The sequence below is a fragment of the Schistocerca gregaria genome, chromosome 9 (genome assembly GCF_023897955.1).
Source record: "Schistocerca gregaria isolate iqSchGreg1 chromosome 9, iqSchGreg1.2, whole genome shotgun sequence".
NCBI classification, from domain to species: domain Eukaryota; kingdom Metazoa; phylum Arthropoda; class Insecta; order Orthoptera; family Acrididae; genus Schistocerca; species Schistocerca gregaria.
In genome coordinates this window covers 144,607,834-144,629,117 of record NC_064928.1, presented here as the reverse complement: position 1 = coordinate 144,629,117, position 21,284 = coordinate 144,607,834, and the positions used below count along the sequence as shown (strand labels likewise).

The following is a 21,284-nucleotide window of genomic DNA, read 5'->3' as shown; positions in this document are numbered from 1 at the left end:
TGTATGGAAGTGAAACATGGACGATAACTAGTTTGGACAAGAAGAGAATAGAAGCTTTCGAAATGTGGTGCTACAGAAGAATACTGAAGATAAGGTGGATAGATCACGTAGCTAATGAGGAGGTATTGAATAGGATTAGGGAGAAGAGAAGTTTGTGGCACAACTTGACTACGAGAAGGGATCGGTTGGTAGGACATGTTTTGAGGCATCAAGGGATCACCAATTTAGCGTTGGAGGGCAGTGTGGAGGGTAAAAATCGTAGAGGGAGACCGAGAGATGAGTACACTAAGCAGATTCAGAAGGATGTAGGTTGCAGTAGGTACTGGGAGATGAAGCAGCTTGCACAGGATAGAGTAGCATGGAGAGCTGCATCAAACCAGTCTCAGGACTGAAGACAACAACAACAACAACAATCATTTATATAAATGTCAATTTTGCGTATCTATACAGTAGTTACAGACACACCCAACTATATCTTCTGGGTGCTTCACTTTTCTGTCCGATGGTGTGTAACATATTTTGCATCTTATGTGCTACCCTCGAAATTTTTTTTCTTTTTTCTTTTTCATTATTCATTGCCTGTGTTTCTTGCAAAAAGTTGAAACTGAGCTGACAAAAGCACAGAAGGAAATGAAATATTAAGAACTGATTATTTGTTTTAGGAGAAAATAACTAGGAAACAGGAGAAAGAGAAGGAAGCACATACCAATAATGAACAGACTGGGGAAAGACTGTGTGCAATTTAGCAGCAGTCAGCGTGACAGAGAGGAACATAAACAGTGTTTAACAAAGTAGCTTTTGAACCAGAATAAGTCACTTATGCCTTGTCTATCGTATCCAACAGAGAAATGTTGATATTGAGAGTGGAAAGCAGGCTGTATATCTGAGTGGTGTCCATTTGTCCGGTATCTGACAGAATGGACACCACTCGTGATGATGTGCCTGGTGCATATATTTACATGAAGATGGGGAAGTGGAGGGGAAGGATGGGTGGGAAGCAGTTGACATTTAGCTGCACAGGGCATTGTAGTAATGCAATTACAAAAGTAGATAATATCTGCCCAGACCTGGTCTCGACCCTGGATGCTCCAATTTGCTAGAGCAGTTACCTTAACCGTCTCTGGATCAGGTAGAACCCATGTCCTGATGGCAAAGTGTCAACTTATAGCTCCCTGCAATGCAGTATCACTAGTCCTTTAACCTCCCCACCCCACCCCACCCCACCCCACCCTACTCACTAATTGTCTTCACTAGGAATTTGGACGATATTGCTGCACCCACCCTGAAACAAATACCGTGGCGCTGTTGCCCTCTTACAGGTGTTGTCTGCTCTGTTGGGCATGTGCATACAGTTGTGTGTGAGGCTCCTTGATGTTTGTTTCAGTGTGGGTGCAATAATATCTTCTGAGCTCTTATGGGAATCAATTATTTGTGAGTAAGGGGATTAATGGATAAGGGACAGTATGTGATAAGTTAGGAATTTGTGTCAGACGGAACACATGTCCTGATGGCCGAGGCAGTTGAGGCATCCCTTCTAAAAAAAATGAAGCCTCTGATTTTGAGTCCCAGTGCTGCACAAATTTGCAACCTTTGCCATTTTATTACCACAATGCCCTGTTAAAAGTGAAGAGTTCCCACTCAGCCTTTCCGTTTGCTTTACCCTACTCTGTTACATATAAAAAAAAGTGTAAAGTAACACGATGAATTGTGCTTCGGATTGACTGGAGAGTTTTTCCCAAAATGCAAAATATGGTAATTGCTATATTTTCTAAGAAAGTTACTGATCAACCTATTTTACTTATAATTTAGATGGTAAGAATGTGCTGCTACAGAGATTATAGTGACAATTTGTTTTGTGCAGGTTGGTGCAGCTATATCCATGACATACATCACTGGACAGCCGATAGTGTTCGTGGGTACCGGTCAGACTTACACTGACCTTAAGTCACTCAATGCAAAAGTAGTGGTGAGCGCCCTCATGAAGTGATTGCCGACAGCTGGGCAGCTCCTTGTCCCTCTGCAAGCCTCTGTGTGTCTATTATACTGTCAGTATCTCAGAAGCAATTTCTCTAGCTGCCAGTGTTTGATTTGTGCCGTTCTGCCGTATTTTACTCTCTCTGTTACCACGGGTGCTGAATTAAATTTTTTACAGGAAATTATATAAAATTTGAAAAGTTGGTTTTTAGTGTCCCTGCCCTTTTGTTTTGAAGTTTCGTGATTTATTTTGTCCAAAATACTAAGCATATTTTAAGTACTTACTGAAGTGGTTTTTAAAACGAATCGTGCACTGGTGAGCTAACAGCATTTAAGAGCTATTATATATAATCAGTGCCTTCACGTTATTGTAGTGAATAGTAAGCCACTTTATAATTTAATTTTGGGTGCTCCTATGTGTCATGAAATGACCTCTTAAATCTCCACTTTCAGTGACTAAGAAATTTTGACAGGTGTCTGCACTATTTCTCCCTCCTCATCCTCCTCCTACTCCCCTTTTATGCGGCAATTTGAATGAATTTAAAAGTGCATATGTATTGATTGATCAAGGAAGTATGCAAAGCACTTTGGAAAAACTTGTATGAAAAATAACCTGATTAGCAAATGAACCACAAACTGGCTGCCATATTTAAATCACTGCCATTTCTTAAACCATAATCAGAAACTTGATGCTTTAAAAAATAATTTTAAGGTCCTTAGAGAGAGAATTTCTTTAACTTTTGTAAATATATAATTGAGTACAGTAATCCTGCATACAGATTTAGGTATTGTTTTTCTAGTCTCATGTGATGCTGTCATAAGTGTCAGCCAACACAGTTAAGCACTCTAGTTCCGGTTTATAAAGAGTTTGAAGTTATGTAATTATGATTGTGATAAGAAATGTTAAGAACTGTTTGAATATATGTAAACCAATATTATTGATCATATAGATACTTAACCCTTCTAAACTTATGTTGACAGTTGTCTATACAACAGATTATAAAATGTAATTTACAGAAGTACTGCTTTAGTTTGCAAACTTGGTAAATATCAGTTGCAGCTTTTACTCATATCAGTTTACACTTGCAAAGAATCTTTAACTGCTTACTTGATTTACAATTTTTAGTACCTTCTGCAGTTGCTAAAAGCACTTAATTCATGCAGAAACTGCAAATTTGCTCATTTGTAGGCCACAATATTGACTATAATTAAAGAACTTCAGAGATTTGTAAATAAAGAATTAAAGTGGAACAGAGCATTTGCTTACTGTAAAGATAGTTCTTTGGTATCTTTTTGCTTGTGAAGCAGATATAAACATTGTGTAAAACATTATTTAGAATATCTTGTGTATCTTTTCACAGCATATGTAAAGAAATGGCAGTTTATGTTATTGGTGAATCTGCTTCCAGTTTTCCTCTCAGCTATATCAGTGTCGAAACATAATAAAGGTGTGACGTAAATAGTCTACTTATGGTAGTTATAAGTATAAAACTGACAATAACTACAAAATTGCTTCTGAGAAACAGTCCATATGTTCAATTCTTGTATAGGAGAGCAATTTCAGTGCATCTGTATTGTGTTACCTACCGTATCCAATTTTATTTTCAAACTGTGATATTTATAAGTATATACTTTTTAAGTGTCCTAAGATTTTATTTGTTAGGTAGCTTCAGCATATGTGTGGTGCATGTGTGTTAATATCATTTTTAGTATTCACTATGTTGTTGCCTCCTACAAACTTGGAACCCTCTTTATAGGTACTGTGTAAAACAGACCCTTTGTTTGAGATTCATGACTAACTTCGAACGCTGTTCGTATCGGTTGAAGTTAATTTTCTCTCAGCAAATGTTGGAGGTGGTGGCTTATTAACCTCAGTGCAAGATGTCTTGTTACATAGATTCCTATAAAAAGTTTTGTTATTGTACATCAGTTGTTATCTTATTCATGTAAAAATGCATATTTTTCATTAATAAATCAAAAATAGCATTCTTTGTTTAGTTGTATTTGTTCTGTCACCAACATTCTCAATTCCCACTTTTCCTTTCATGAATAAAATCAGAGATTGCCCCATTTGTGTTAAAAATTAAGCTATTTGTCTGGAAGCATTGTGTCATGCGTTTTGTTTTGGGTGTAGTCTGCATAGTCAAGGTGGTGTAAATAAGTAAGAATGGTGTGGTAATGTAGTTAACAGATTCACCCGATTATAAGAAGAGGTTTTTTCTTGTAATTTGTCATTCAGAATGCACTGGTCAGCTTCCATTTGCAGATTAAATTACTTTTTCCCGAATTAACCTTTTTTTTATGTAGCAGTATAGAATAATATAGAGGTCAGTTCACATTTACTGACACTTTGGCAACTGAGGTGACAAGAATATTTGTTTTGAAGAATTCAGGATGGTTCTGAAGCGTGTCACAAAATTGCTGACACTAGTGTTGTACTACTGTTGCTGGTGCAGCCACTGGCAATGTCTAACTTTGCTAAGATTTGTTTAACTGGGGTATTATTTAATCCTTTCATTCACACGGATTTTATTTTTTAATTATTATTTAACTTCATGTGAGACTGTGAGTGCCACAGACAATAGTCGTTTATCCTCCACATAGCATAGACTGTCCACTGTCGCAACTCTCGTGCACAGTACACAGATGTTGAGAGGATGAGCTCCATAATGCCACATAGAGGATAGAATTTGTTCTACTGTTTTGAAGAAAGTTAGCAAAAAACTAATAACACTTGTTAATTAGCTCTGTTTGGAAAAAAAGTGTAACATTGATTTTACTGATACATATTGTACATTATCAAAAGGAAAAAATGCAACTGTTTTTGTAGTTGCGATGAAAAACAGATAGTAACTACATCTTTTTCCAAGTTATCTGCCTTCTCATTTGTAGTCGGAACTCAATTGACATAAAAATCAACAAATACTCAACAGACTCAACAGTAGTAGGCATATTTGTAGGAGACGGTAAGTCTAGATAGGGGCCAGTGCCGTACGTACATGTTACATGCAGTAGTGTTGTGGTAGGCTGGGCACAAACGACGGTGTGTCAGCTGCTGTTTCTACTCTCCCACTGAGAGAAAAGTGGGCAGAAGACGTATTTGGAAACAAGAAATTAAAGAAATTATAGTCATATTATCATGCCAGTATAGATACGAAATCTGCTACGTTTTTGGAAAAACAGCTGTGGTCTCAGGTGCCAACATAATCACAACTTCTGAAATTGCGGCATATTCAGAAGAAAACTCGGACATTTATGAAAACTGCGATTACAAATTTCATTACCGCTTGTATGTAGGATTATACTCTCTCTTTTCTAATCTCATTGGTCAGATGCAAATATCATTATTACTAAAAATGGTAATACCAAGACGACTGGCTTATAGTGAGCAAACAGGAAATGAAGGTAAAAATTAATCCAAACTGACATGTTCTGTACTGTCAAAATGTAGAGTCAATAAATGCCATAAGCTTAATCAGAATACGTTCAAAATAAAAATTTCTCAAAGAGCCTCTTTAAAAGAAGGGGGTTGTCTTATATTCAGAATCATCTTAGTCTCAGGTAAATACAGTAATTACAAAAGTTTCCTTTAAACAATTGCACTGCTCCCAGTGTAGTGGAAACCTTTGTCTGGTGTGTCTCAAATGGCATGCAAATAAGTTTTACTACTTAATATTTTTATTGAGTAGCTTCTCATTTGGACTCTCAAAGTTGAATAGACCCCAATGTTTTAGTTCTTGAATATATTCGCCTTTCAGTACAAGAATAGTTCATCATGCACTGTATGGATATGGCCAAAAAGAAGTTTCTAAAAGAAACAGGCTTCTACATAATAGGCATAAAACAAATCATAGGACCATTGATAGAAAAATACTGAACAAAATGCATTTGGCTGTCAAGGTGGTCTTGCATGAAGCCTTCAAAGAATGCATTAGTAGAACGTTCGTGAAGGAAATCTCACAAATCCCGAAGAAATTCTTGTCATATACACACATCAAAAGTTTTGCATCAACCCGATTCCCTGGACTCCTGAAGACAGACGTTGACTGTGGATATTATATCACAGGCATAGGTGCATTGACTGTTCAGAGATGTCACTAAACCCGCCCAAAGATGTAAACAACCATGCATGGGCAGCGCCTATTAGACGGAGGGGGCCAACAGCTAATCAGTTCCAGTCATTCCACCAGGAAGGAGATACACGGAACATGTTGTCTGTAGTTAAACTACTCCTTAACAGTCAATACTGTGGTTCAATCGTGTCTGCATCGTTCCTTTGTGCCAGGAAGGGCTCTCAACAAGGCAAATATCCAGGCGTCTCAGAGTGCACCAAAACAATGTTATTCGGACATGGAGGAGATGCAGAGAGATGGGAATTGTTGATGACATGCCTCGCTCAGGCCGCCCAAGGGCTACTACTGCAGTGGATGACTGCTACCTGCGGATTATCGCTCAGAGGAACCCTGACAGCAGCGCCAACATGTTAAATAATGCTTTTCGTCCAGCTACATGATGATGTGTTAAGAGTTGAACTGTGCGCAATAGGCTGCATGATGCGCAACTTCACTCCTGACATCTACGGTGAGGTCCATCTTTGTAACCACGACACCATGCAGTGCGATATAGATGGGTCCAACAACATGTCAAATAGACCACTCAGGCTTGGCATTACGTTACCTTCACCAATGAGTCTTGCATATGCTTTCAGCCAGACAATTGTCGGAGTCCTGTTTGGAGGCAACCTGGTCAGGCCATACACCACAGACACACCGTCCAGCGAGTGCAGCAAGGCGGAGGTTCCCTGCTGTTTTGGGGCGGTATTACGTGGGGTCGACGTATGCTGCTGGAAGGCGCTGTAACAGCTGTACAGTATGTGAATGGCATCCTCCGACTGATAGTGCAATCATATCGGCAGCATATTGGCAAGGCATTCATCTTCAAGGATGACAATTCAAGCCCCCATCGTGCACATCTCGTGAATGACTTCCTTCAGGATAATGACATCACTCGACTAGAGTGGCCACCATTTTCCGCAGACATGAACCCTGTCGAACGTGCCTGGGATACATTGAAAAGGGCTGTTCATGGATGACGTGACACACCAACTACTCTGAGGGATCTACGCCGAATCGCTGTTGAGGAATGGGACAATCTGGACCAACATTGCTTTGATGAACTTGTGCATAGTATGCCACGACGAATACAGGCATGCATCAATGCAAGGGGACATGCTATTGGGTATTAGAGGTACCGGTGTGTACAGGAATCTGGACCACCACCTCTGAAGGTCCTGCTGTATGCTTGAATGGAATGTGTGGTTTTCGTGCGCAATAAAAAGGGTGGAAATGGTGTTTCTGTTGATTTCTATCCCAATTTTCTGTACAGGTTCCGGAACTCTTGGAACGGAGGTTACGTAAAACTTTTTTGATGTGTATAAAGGCTGTTAGTGAAACCAAAGTTGGTGTGTGGACATTCATGGAAGAGATACAAACTGAAACTAAGAGTCATTGGTCTCATTGGATTAGGGAGGGAAGTCAGCCGTGCCCTTTGAAAGGAACCATCGCGGCATTTGCCTGCAGCGATTTAGGGAAATCATGGAAAACCTAAATCAGGATGGCTGGACATGGGATTGAACCGCCGTCCTCCCGAATGCGAGTGCGGTGTGCTAAACACTGCGCCACCTCGCTCGGTTTCCTTTCCTGTTCCACTTGTGAACAGAGTGAGAGATAAACAACCGTCTACATGGTACCATATGGGACCTAATTTCTTGTATTTTATCTTCACAGTACTTATGTGAAATGTATGTTGGTAGCAGTAGAATCATTCTGCAGTCAGTTTCAAATGACAGTTCTCTAAATCACTTCCCAACCTGCTGTTTGGGAATGCTCAGGGGGTTCGGAAAATTTTCAAGGGGCTCACAAGAACTCTCTTCTATAATGGCGGCTTTATGCCTATTACTGTTTTCTTATTTCTGCAGCATTGTCACAATAATAATAATAATACAAACTATTATTATTATTATTATTATTATTATTATTATTTTAAAATTAAGTTAACCATATAGTGCCACTTGTTATGTCTAACATCAGGTATTTATCACATTACTTCCAGAATAAATTAGTATTTACCATGAATGCCTGATTTATAGTTACATAACAACATTAGGAACACATTGGTTTTGCTAAAATGGAAATTTAGTCTGCCAGCTTCTTTGTGTTGTAATAATGCAAACAACAGTACTGTGATCCCACTATGGAGTGGTTTACATGATTGCCAGGCCTTTGATTTTCAACAATAGCCTACTTCTACTTTCCTTGTGCAAATGCAGTAAGTTGTGTATCAGAATCATTTCCATTCGCATTAAAATGGATAACTGGTTGAAAAGTGGAGGTTTGAAAGGGAAACAGGGTTTAACAAAACTGCAAGTTAGTGTTGTGTCAGCAGGTCATTCAGGTTCTAGTGACATGTGTCATTCCGACAAAGGTGAACTGTATGCAAAGAAAAGAAAGTACAACGAAAATTAATTAGGTTTGGATTTTCATATATAGGTGACAACAACTGTCAAAGACCACAGTGTGTCGTTTGTGCAACATTCTTGCTAATAGTAGTCTGAAACCTTTTCCACTTAAATATCACGTAGAAACTAAACACCCCAACCACGTAAACAAATCAGCTTTAGAAACTTCCTGGCAGATTAAAACTGTGTGCCGAGCTGAGACTCGAAATTGGGACCTTTGCCTTTCGTGGGCAAGTGCTCTATCATCTCAACTACCCAAACACGAATCACACCCTGCCCTCACAGCTTTACGATTGGGTAGCTCAGATGATAGAGCACTTGCCCTCGAAAAGCAGAGGTCTCAAGTACAAGTCTCGGTCTGGTTTTAATCTGCCAGGAAGTTTCATATCAGCGCACACTCTGCTGCAGAGTGCTAATCTCATTCTGAAATCAGCATTTTTTTCATAAAGGCTAACTAGGGGAAAAATAATTTAACTATTTCTTTATCCACTGCCACAATGAGGATACTCTTGAAGTGTTCTATCACGTTAGCTACAGAATTGCTAAAACAGCAAAACCTCATTCAACATAGGAAGATTTAGTGCAGCCATGTCTAAATAATGTAGTACAGTGCGTGGTTGGAGAATCTTTCTCAGGAAAGTCAATATGGTACCATTGTCCTGAAATGCAATCAAACGCCGGATTAAAAACGTCAAATTACATCAAAAATAAAATTTTGGAAAGAGTTAAGTGTCAGTCCAGTTTTTGCGATTCAACTTGACGAATCGATTGATTGATGTTAGTAATTTAGCCATTTTGTTAATTATCGTCCATTATATTAATGGGAGTCTGCCCCCGGTAGCTGAGTGGTTAGTGCGACAGACTGTTAATCCTAAGGGCCTGGTTTCGATTCCCCGCTGGGTCGGAGATTTTCTCCACTCAGGGACTGGGTGTAGTGTTGTCCTAATCATCATCATTTCATCCCCATCGACACACAAGTCACCGAAGTAGTATCGAATCGAAAGACTTGCACCAGGCGAGCCGTCTACTCGACGGGAGGCCGTTGTCACATGCCATTACTATTATATTAATGGGGAGTCTGTTGAAGAGGAGTTACTGTTATGCAGATCCTTAAAAGAGAGGAAAACTACCAGAGGAGGTATATTTCAGATAACCACTGAATACCTTGGTGAAAATTCAATAGACTGGATTCTCTGTGTAAACATTTGTTCATATTGTGCAAAGTCTATAACAGAGTGTTATGTAGGTTTTGTTACGAAAGTGAAGTTGGTATCACTGAACACTCCTTTGGCACATTGTTGCATTCATAGATAGGCTCTTGTTTCTGAATGCATGTTTGATGCATTGGAATCTGTGCTGGACAATGCAGTGAAAATAATTCATTTCATTAATGTTCAGCCAACAAATTCCCACATCCTTCCCAGTCTTTGAGAGGAAATGGGAAGCATTTATAAGTGCTTATTGTCTCATACCAAGTCAGGTGGCTATCTCGAGGCAAAACTAGTTCTAAACTGTATGAGTGTAAAGACAAAGTTTGCTTTGTAAAAGGTCTGGCGTTGAGAAAAACATAGAGTCCATGGAAGATAAAATCTGGCTTCTGACTTTTGCATATTTGTCAGACATTTTCTGAAAGATTAATAGTTTAAACTTATCTTTCTTGGGTCAATCATAAATGTTTATATTGTGCAAGACATGTTTCAATAGGGATCAAACTGAGTGCTTTGATGCACTTTGCGAATTCCTGGAGAAAAATCATCTTTTTTGGACGAAAATGTCAAGAACATGGTTAAAGAACATTTGAAGGGGCTTGGAAAAACCTTCAAAGAATATTTTCCTGCTATGTCCAATAATAACAGTTGGATTGCAATCCGTTTGAAGAGTCAACAGTTTTAGTATCCACATTAAGTATGAATGAAAAAGAGCAACTTCTTGAAATTTCCGCTGATTTTAAGTTACGGAAAGTTATAAATCTTTGTCATAAATTAAGTTTTGGTTAAGTTTAAAGAATTTCCCAGTGTTAGTAAATAAGTCATAATGGCTTTATTAATCCTTTAATCCACATATTTGCGCAAAAAAGCTGATTTCTTTGTATGCCTATTTTAAAAGTAAGCAAAGAAACAGACTTTGTGCTGAAAGTGATTTGAGATTTTATTTAACTTCTGTGGTTCCTGACTTCAAGATCTGTGTGATGGATAGCAAGTGCAACTTTCTCACTGAATTCCAAGGAAGACATGGGCAATTACAGTGAAAACTTGTATTTATTAGTGCAACTAGGCCTACACACTGTGTAACTTTTAAGCCATAACTATAGTAGCTTTAGATTTTAACCATTAAAGGTTAAGCTAATTTAATGTTATTAAACTTTTTGCTTGGAAATACATGTTATGCATGTCAGCTGTATGTATGTTTTTGAAAAAGGTTGGGAACTTCTGCTCTGCTTTTCTCAGGAGTGTTTCTTGAAAGAATGCTACCTTCCCTCCATGGAATCCCTTTTGAGTACCTGCAGTATCTCTGTATCATTTGTATGTTATTCAAACTACCAATAACAAATCTAGCAGCTCTCTGCAGAATTACTTCAATGTTTTTCTTTAATCCAGCCTGATGTGGATCCCAAACACTCAAGCGGTACTCAAGAATAGGTTTATAGGTTTTGCTAGCATCCTATATGGGGTATCATTCACAAATGAAACACACTTACCTAATTTTTTCCAATAAAAGAAAGTTGACTATTCACCTTCCTTACCACAATCCCCTCCTGCTCATTCAGCTTTCGCATCCCGCAACTACCCTCCCGACCTGGTACAGAACCAAATAACCAGAGCCACTTCCTCATCCCCTCAAACCCAGAACCTCTCACAGAAGAACCCTAAAAGTGCCCCACTTGTGACAGGATACTTCCCAGGACTGGATCAGACTCTGAATGTGGCTGTCCAGCAGGGATACGACTTCCTAAAATCCTGCCCCGAAATGAGATCCATCCTTCATGAAATCCTCCCCACTCCACCAAGAGAGTCTTTCCGCCGTCCACCTAACCTTCATAACCTCTTGGTTCATCCCTATGAAATCCCCAAACCACCTTCCCTACCCTCTGGCTCCTACCCTTGTAACCACCCCCAGTGTAAAACCTGTCCTATGCACCCTCCCACCACCACCTACTCCAGTGCTGTAACCCGGAAGATGTACACGATCAAAGGAAGAGCCACGTGTGAAAGCACCCACATGATTTACCAACTGACAGCACATCTTGGCACAGTGTTACACCGTCCGGGTTATCTGGATACTTCCCACCAACACCAACCTATCCGAACTCCGGAGATGTATGTGCGGATGGATGTGTGTGTCTGTCTGTACACCTGTCCTTTTTGTCCCCTAAGGTAAGTCTTTCCACTCCCGGGATTGGAATGACTCTGTACCCTCTCCCTTAAAACCCACATCCTTTCGTCTTTTCCTCTCCTTCCCTCTTTCCTGAAGAAGCAACCATCGGTTGCGAAAGCTAGAAATTCTGTGTGTGTATTAGTGTGTTTTATTTATTGTGCCTATCTACCGGCGCTTTCCTGCTTGGTAAGTCTTGGAATCTTTGTTTTTAATATATTTTTCCCATGTGGTAGTTTCTTTCTATTTTATTATAATCATTCATATATATAACAGAAAGAAACATTCCACATGGGAAAAATATATTAAAAAAACAAAAATGCTGTGACTTACCAAACGAGAAAGCACTGGTAGATAGACACAATAAAAAACATACACACACAATTTCAAGCTTTCGCAACCCTTGGTTGCTTCATCAGAAAAGAAGGAAGGAGAGGGAAAGATGAAATATGTCTGCTTGTGTCTGTATATGTGCAGATGGATGTGTGTGTGTGTGCGCGCGATTGTATACCTGTCCCTTTTTCCCCCCTAAGGTAAGTCTTTATGCTCCCGGGATTGGAATGACTCCTTATCCTCTCCCTTAAAACCCACATCCTTTTGTCTTTGCCTCTCCTTCCCTGTTTCCTGATGAAGCAAACAAGGATTGTGAAAGCTTGAAATTTGTGTGTGTGTTTGTGTGTTTTTTATTGTGTTTATCTACCAGCACTTTCTCGTTTGGTAAGTCACAGCATCTTAGTTTTTTATTATATAGTCATATATATTAGCAAGAAAGCTGCTCCTTTGAAAAATGTTGCCTCCTTAGTTATATTAGCACCTAAATATTTATTAGATTGCAATTGTATGTTTCAAAGAAAGTATTTTTTAGATTTATAAATACTGAGTTCTTTGCGCAAACATAGCAACTTGGCCCAGCTTCTCACAGATAGCATTGAGTATCTGCAGCCAAATGATTTGTGTGACATAGTGCATTCTCTCTGCAAGCCAGTGCCAAGAGCTATGAATAAATTTCAGAGAACAACATTAAATAACTGAACGTCATCACTTTCATATAAATTACATTATGTAAGCAGTGCACGACAAATAAGATGTCTGGAGGGATGAATGTTATGTGCTCCATATTGAACTGGTGTTTGGAGTGACATTTCATGGCATTGATGGGACCACATTGTGATTTAAGTAACATGTTTGCAGTTCACATAAATGTTGTCAGCAAATTATGAATGTGCTTGTGCAAGTGATTAAATATGTATCTAAAGCTGGCTGGGGTGGCACAAATAAAATAAAAAATAAGAAAAAACACTTGATGTACATGTTTTGTTTGTGCAGCTTAATATTCACTATGATGTACTGTTCAGACTCATTGCTGTAATTCTTTGTTGTGGACTCTTCATGGCATACTTCTTCACAGTGCCATACAAAGAATTGCATCCACATTTAGGTTTGATTCAGAAAAGGCAGAAAGCTAAAGGTTGGGTCATCTGCTGCACTGATGAAAGAACGTTCTGAATGTAAATGAAGCAAAGTTGCTGAAGCAGTTTTACAGAAAATGTTTTACATGCAGCATAAAATATAAAACACTGTATATTTTGGATTCACATATTTTTTTCACTATGCTTTTGTCCTCAAATGATTGCAGGGAATGTATTGGTTAAAAATATTTGATTGTTTCATACTGTAAGTCTCACATCACAGCCTGATGATGAGACAGTTATCTTTTTATTGCCAGTCATATCGATTGGTTGATTGATTGACTGATTTCTTTATTAATCCATGTAACAACTTACATTGTGTGGATTTTGTCAGCAAAATCATATACAATACAATATACCTACAGTTTATACACATAAAATTAATATTTACACACGTTTTTGAGGTATCTTACACTAGTTTTATACCCTTATGTAATTTTCTTAAAGTACTGTACAATTCTGGATTTCATATTATAATTATTTCCTCATGTATTACAATGCAGGCTACTTTAATATTTATTATGATACTTGAATCTTGGGTAACTCTCTGCCTGTTGTTCAAAGAATTTGCAGTGAATTCAAAGCATGAATTCCAATTGCTAATCTGAGGGAAGCAGAAATTGGCAGTCTGAAATTGTTGCCATATGTTGAAATGCATAACTCCTGACCATTGGGAGGTGAAAGTTATGTAAACTGGCAGAGCCAAAAAAAAGGATCCAGCCATGATTTGATCCTACTATATCTGTTTTTCCAGCCACATGCTCTACTGCTAGACCTCTACACCCCATGAGAACCTGGTACCACTTTCTGCAATTTTGGGCCATCTCTCGAGTTACGGCTGCTGTTCACTAGGTCGCAATGGCATCATTTTCACAACCTACCTTTATACTTCATCTTAATATGCAGACAATTTGTATGAAATATTTATAAATTATGGACAAAAATCTTCCTTATGAATCAGTGTATCTGTTAGTCAAATCCACATAACAATGCTTACATCTGTAACTGAGTTAGCCTGCATAAGGAGATAGACACAAGCAAGGACTTCAATTTATATATATACATGAGATTACAAGTATTTCTTGTCATACAGATGTACAACAAATGTTGCTATTTGCTATACAACTAACAGAACCTTTCAGTTACTGAATATAGACAGTCAGGTCATTTGTAGAAAGATGGGCTAATGAGATACAGGGAGAGAGCCAAAACAACAGAGCAGAAATATTTTGTTTCATTGATGTTGGACAGCTTTCATAAATGTTAGGAATGACGTCATATAATGTACGGTGTTACTTATTATTTTACTTAGGTTACTGACTTTGGTCAGATTTGGGCCATCTTTCTGTCATAAAACCTGTTCAGCTGTGTATTCCACAACTGCAACAACTAATCTGTATATTTAAGTATAACTGCATTGTAAGAAGCACATCATGTTTAGTTTGAAAGGCAGAGGGCATGTTCGTTATAACATGTTATACATGAATATAACATTTCAGAATAATTAGTCACTGCTATTGTGGAATGAAAACTTTTGATGACCCAAGATGGTCTGAATTTGACCAAAGTCGGTAGCTTAAATAAAATAAATAGTAATGCTGTGTCTTATACAATGCAGTTTCTCAAAAAAGTACAGGCACTATTTTAAAATACAATTTGAACCATCATGAGAGGTCACCATTCAGAGTATCAATGAATATATTCCACTTGAAACACAAAATTGTAGGTAACATAGCTGCTTTCCAGAAAATGTCAAATCTATAGGTTCTGCAATATTGACCATGTACAACACAGATGGTGCCGTGCTGCACTTTGCACTGATTGCACTGCAGGCATATGATACTATAAGAAAAGTATACTAGCGGAGCGCATACAAATGAGGAATCGTCTAGTGATGATAAGGCTACAAATAGGGAAATCCACTGACAACTGAGCGAGGTGACGCAGTGGTTAGACACTGGACTCGCATTTGGGAGGACGACGGTTCAATCCCACGTCCGGCCATCCTGATTTAGGTTTTCCGTGATTCCCCTAAATCACTCCAGGCAAATGCCGGGATGGTTCCTTTGAAAGGGCACGGCCGCCTTCCTTCCCCAATCCGATGAGACCGATGACCTCGCTGTCTGGTCTCCCCCAAACAACCCAACCCCAACCTCAATCCACTGACATATGTGACTTTCATAAATTGCAGAGTCTTTTGGTTAAGCGCCTGGGAACGAGCATATCAGAATTGGCAAAGTTGAGCACTTGTTTGCGTGCTACTGTTGTGACCATCTATGGAAATTTTTTAAGATGGTGAAACCATAAGAGGTGCATTCATGCTTCATCACAGAATGTGGAATTTGGAGACTTGCCCTCTCTGTAAAACTGGGTAGGTGGTATCTGTGGCTGAACCCACAACAGAGTACAATGCTGGCAAGAGTGCACCATTCCATAAACATTGTTGGAAATTGTGTTGCACAGCAGATGACCTCTGTGTGTTTCTGCATTGACCCAATGATCATCAAGATTGGACTGTGGATCAATAGAAATGGGCCATCTGGTCAGATGAATCATGTTTCTTGTTACAAGAGGTCAAGGGCCATGCCAAGATATGCTGTCATCCATGCAAACTGCATCACAGGTGCATACTGATGGTGACAGTGTTATGCTACATGAGACATTCATCTGGGCTTCCAATGGACCTGTGTTAATAATAGAAAGCACCATCACAGTTGTGGATTATGTTAACATTATGGATTATGTTAACATTATTGTGTACCACTCAGATCACTTCATGCTTGATGTCTTTAGTGACAGTTATGGTATCATGCAGTAGCATAACTGTCTATTCCACAGGGCCAGAATTGTGCTTTGAGGAGCATGATAGTGAACTCTTATTGATGTTTTGACCAAGGTTCCTGCCAAACACCAGATTTTGAGGAGATGATGTTGGATCATGTTGCTAGCCTCCCAGCAATAAGCACCCATCAACTTACCCATGAAACTCACACTGTGAAGGATGTAGTGTGGAAAGCACTGGTGGACAAGCATTGGGACCAACCGATTTTGAGCCACACATACACTTCTGTCAATGGAAAATCCACTGTAGTGCCAAACTTCGTACAGTTCATGTTATTCAAGGATGAGGCCTCATTCACCCATAATGGTATTTGCAACATCAGCAACAGCCATTTCTGGTATGAGGACAAGCCCCACGCCACTCACATCAGTGGCCAACAGCAATGATTCTCTGTCAACATATAGGTGGGCATTGCCAATATCATGTAATAGTATCTTATTCTCTGCCTCTCCATTTGACTGGTCCACATTACCTGGTGTTTCTGCAAGATGTGCTACCACAGTTCTTGGGGACTTTACCACTTGTTGTCTGTGAAAGAATGAGTTTTCAACATGATGGTGCATCAGCCCACTTCAATGTTAAAGTCCGCAAGTACCTGAACATCTACCCTCATTATTGAATTGGAAGGAGAGGTCCTGTCCTGTGGTCAGTGAGATCGCCTGATTTCGTATCTCTGAACTTTATCCTCTGGGGTTACACTAAGTTGTAGGTGCATGAAACACAGAAATGGATCAAGACCTGCTTGCTAGGGTTCAAGCTGCCTGTATCCTGGCACAACAGACTCCAGGGATCTTTGTGAGAGTGTAGCAGAACTTCATGCTTACACTGAGACTGGCGATTGTCACTTCGAACAATTATTATGAGTGACATTTTTGTTATACAATGTATGCTGTTTATTTCTCTAACACAATGAATATGAATTTACGACCATTGGTTTGCTGTCTCATTATAATTGATTGTGATTTAAGATGCCCTATATTCCTCTGAATTGCAATTCTTTGGATGTTATGCTACAGAAATGTACTAAGCACCAATATAAATAAATTATTCTTTTCTATTATTATATTAAATATTTTATTGTTTTATTACCATTAAATAGTAGGCATGTGTAGTAAGTTAAAAGTGTGGGTGGTCACCAATAACTCTTGTGGGAAGGGAGGGGAAGAACTATGATCCCTCTCACCCTGCAACTGAACCCTAGATCTGCATCTGAGTTTCAGTGGGACCCATAAAACAAACGCTAAGTATGTTACTAGATGGAGAGTACATATCATTAATTTTAGTTTTTATTCTATTGTCCGTGCTTTCAGTCACATCATTCAGCAAGGCATTGAAATACAAGCTGAATTTCTTATTCATTTGCTAATACTTTTTGCCTTTAGTCTCACTTTGTAGTGCTATTACTATTTGAAATGCTTGTAGGTCCCTTTCAGTGACTCCTAATTTGTTCATTTGTAAAAGCTATGCATATCTGGAAAGTCAAAGACATGTTGTAGCATATGTTTTAATATATAATGTTTAATAACTCATGTGAAAATATTTTTCAATGGGGTGCAGAAATTGGCAAACAGAAAATTCCTTAATTCACTCTTTAATTCAATTCATTTACACATTTATTCATTGTGTTCCATAAATCCCATCAAGGAAAACTTTGAGGAATGACTCATGCCATATGTTAACAAATGACAAACTGAATAGTAGGACATGCTGTTTGGCTTATGCCAGCTGTATGTAACCTAGAAAAAAGCATTACTTTGGAAAAAAGATGCTGCTTCTTCACTTGTATTAAATAGTTGTTGCGTACCTCCTATTGCTCACTTGATATATACAAGATTAAACAGGTATTTTCAAAGAAAGCATTTATGTACATCTACACTGAAACTCTAAAAACTACTGCAAAGTGCAAAAAGAGGGTATGCCCTACTGCACCCCGTGTTAAGATTTCTTCCATTCCAGTCACATAAGAAGCATACAAATAATGTCGGCTTAAATGCCTCTGCATGTTGCAATTAGTCTGATCTTGCCTTCATAGTCCCTACTGGAGTAATAATTAGGAGGCTCTAATACATTGCTAGATTCCTCACTTAATACTGATTCTCAAAGCTCTGTATGTACACTTTTGCAAGATAGTTGACATCTTCCTGCAAGCATTTGCCAATTCCAGGTCTTCAGTATTTACCTGATGCCCTCCCATGAGTCAAAACAAGCTGATGACAGTGCTTCTCTTCTTTGCATATGTTCAATATCCTCTGTTAGTCCTATTTGGTATATATGTAAAGATAGAGTCTTGTTTACAGTACACTACTACTTGTAAAGCAGCTCTACTACAAACACTTCAACTATGCATTTAGCCAATAGAAATTTTCAATTCTTGAATTTAGATAACAAAGAATTCATTGCAGTAGTAGATAATAAGGTATATATCTGATATTCTTTTGTATTGGTATTAGTTCTCCATTTCTTGCTTGATTTTAAATGAGAGCTTGTCAATTACCTCTCCAACAGAGGCTCTGAACACCAAACAAGGAGGTGAAGGCTACATGAAAAATTGTATTTTATTTCTTATGTCGACTATGATTTCTCTCATAATAAAAAATTAAAACTCCTCCCGAACAGGCCATGAAGGCCCAACAGTACCGACCGGCCGCCATGTCATCCTCAGCCCACAGGTGTCACTAGATGCGGATATGGAGGGGCTTGTGGTCAGCACACCGCTCTACCGGCCGTACGTCAGTTTCCAAGACCAGAGCTGCCACTTCTCAATCAAGTAGCTCCTCAGTTTGCCTCACAAGGGCTGAGTGCACCCCACTTGCCAACAGCACTTGGCAGACTGGATGGTCACCCATCCAGGTGCTAGCCCAACCCAACAGTGCTTTGGAGATCTGAGGGGAACCGGTCTTACCACTGTGGCAAGGCTGTTGGCCTTATTTCTCTCATAATGCATTTAATTTATTTTAGCAAGTTACTGAATACATATGTAACCTTCTTTGTACTATTGTTAATCCTCTTTACAGTGATTGTTTAGTTTGCAGTATTATAAGCATGCCTTATACAAAGTTTATGAGAAAAGGCTAGCATTGTTAGCAACAAAGGACATGATGGACATACATAACACCTGTCAAAATATTAACTTTTATTGAAGAGCTCTCTGCAGAATATTTTATAATCAACTTTTAATGCAACTACCATGTTAAGAGTAAAACATTTGACGATATATGATGGAACATCGCATTTGCTGCCAGTGGCTGCTGTGCACTGCATGTCAACTTTTGTGTTAAGATAGTGTGTGAAATTACTGTGAGATGGAAAAGCCTCACTGAATGTAACTTGCCAGTCAAGTGGTTATGCACGGCACACGAAAGATGGCATCTCCATCTTTAGGGTTTCAGTGGTCTTGCCAAATATGTTACCAGGAGCAGCACACTGGTACAGCAAGTTCACTGCTATCTGGAATAAATAATCACTGATTTTGTAGCTATTTTATTTGCATTCCAACAGTACCACCAGAACATAGGGACAATTCCAGATGAGGAGATGACCGGATCCACCAGCCACAGACATGAGATTGAATCCCCTCTGGGGCACTTTCTTCCTGCATTAAGTTCACCTCCTGCACTCAGTGCCACAGCACAGCAGGCCGGGTGGTCCACTCCAGCAAGGGTGTGACTGCCTCCCTACTACACCGCAGAACCTATGTATAAGTTGAAAATAAGGAGCTAATTTTGACAGATTCTTCCTTCTGGGCCTTATCGACCTGATATTCTGTCTCTCCCCTTCACCATCTAGCCTCCTAACAATGTAGCCACCCCACAACACTCCCTCGGTTGGCTATAAACTATAGATAGTGTATAATTCTTATAACATTTTTCTATACTATGAAATCCATCAGCTCTATAAAATGTGTTTCTTCAGCTAATTCAAAAATCTATGCAAGCTGCATGACAGAGGGTACTACCAGTTAGTAGGGCTTTTTCCCATCCCATGCACTTAAAAGAACGCAGAAAGAATAATTCCTTAAATGCCTCCGTGTGTGATATAAATAGTCTGATATTGCCCTCGGAGTTCCTATGGGAGTGGCATATAGGAAGTTGTGTATTCATAGATTCATAATTTACAGTTGACTCATGAAACATACTAAGTAGGCTGTCACAACACAGTTCACATCTGTCTTCAAGTGTTTGCCATTCAATTTTTTCAGCATCTCCATGACACTCTCCCACAGAGGAACCAAACATGCAAGCATTCTTGATGCGCTTCTCTGTTTATGTTTAATATTCCCTGTTAGCCCCATTTTGTACAGATGCTATACATTTGAGCAACATTCTAGGATGTGTTGCACTAGTGATTGCTGTTCCCTCATATCCTACCACTGAACTGAAGTCTGCCACATGACTTACCTGTGACTGAGTCTGTGCTCATTCTATTTTATATCCCCACTGACAGTTCCAATCAAGGTGTATAAGATACTGATTCCAACTTTGATTCATTGATATTGTAGTCATAGCGTACTACAAAATTTTACATTTCTGAACATTTAAGGCAAGTTTTCAATCTTCGATGACTTTGAAATCTTGAGATCTGACCAAATATATGCACAGCCTTTTTCAGACAGTGCTTCACTACAGACAACTGCAGCATCTGTGAAGAGTCTGAGAGTACTACTCATATTGTCTGCAAAGCCACTAACATACAGCATCAGCAGTAAGGGTTCCAGCATACTCCCTTGGGACATATCTGAAGTTACTTTTACTTCTGTCATTTATACTCCATGCAAGATAATGCGCTGCAGCCTCCCTATAAGAGATCCTCAATTTTACTTGATACCTCATAATATGATCATAGTTTTGCTAATAAGTGGGATGTCAAGCACAAAAAGTGAGAGTTGGGTGTCACATGATCAATGTTTTCAGAATCCATGCTGATTTGCATGGAGGAGGACATTCTGTTCACTATATGTAATTACACTTGAACACAGAATATTCTAAAAGAATATAAAGTGATAATACCAGAGTACCTGGTACTGACATAGCATTCAAGTTGTACAACACAAAACATTAACAGAAGATGACAACAAATTATTACAGCAAATAATTAAAGTCTAATACTTTAA

The 21,284-nt window shown here is 38.9% G+C and overlaps 1 protein-coding gene across 2 annotated transcripts in view; it reads left to right on the top strand.

The window, feature by feature from the left end:
• The window catches only part of LOC126292086 (signal recognition particle receptor subunit alpha homolog), an 81,951-nt gene extending 77,986 nt beyond the window's left edge, over positions 1-3,965 (top strand). For both annotated transcript variants that reach the window (XM_049985902.1, XM_049985903.1), the window contains one exon: positions 1,862-3,965. In XM_049985902.1, the coding sequence (XP_049841859.1) occupies positions 1,862-1,987 (126 nt within the window). In that variant the 3' untranslated portion in view covers positions 1,988-3,965. The remainder of the gene's footprint in view (positions 1-1,861) is intronic.
• Positions 3,966-21,284: the final 17,319 nt, after the last annotated feature.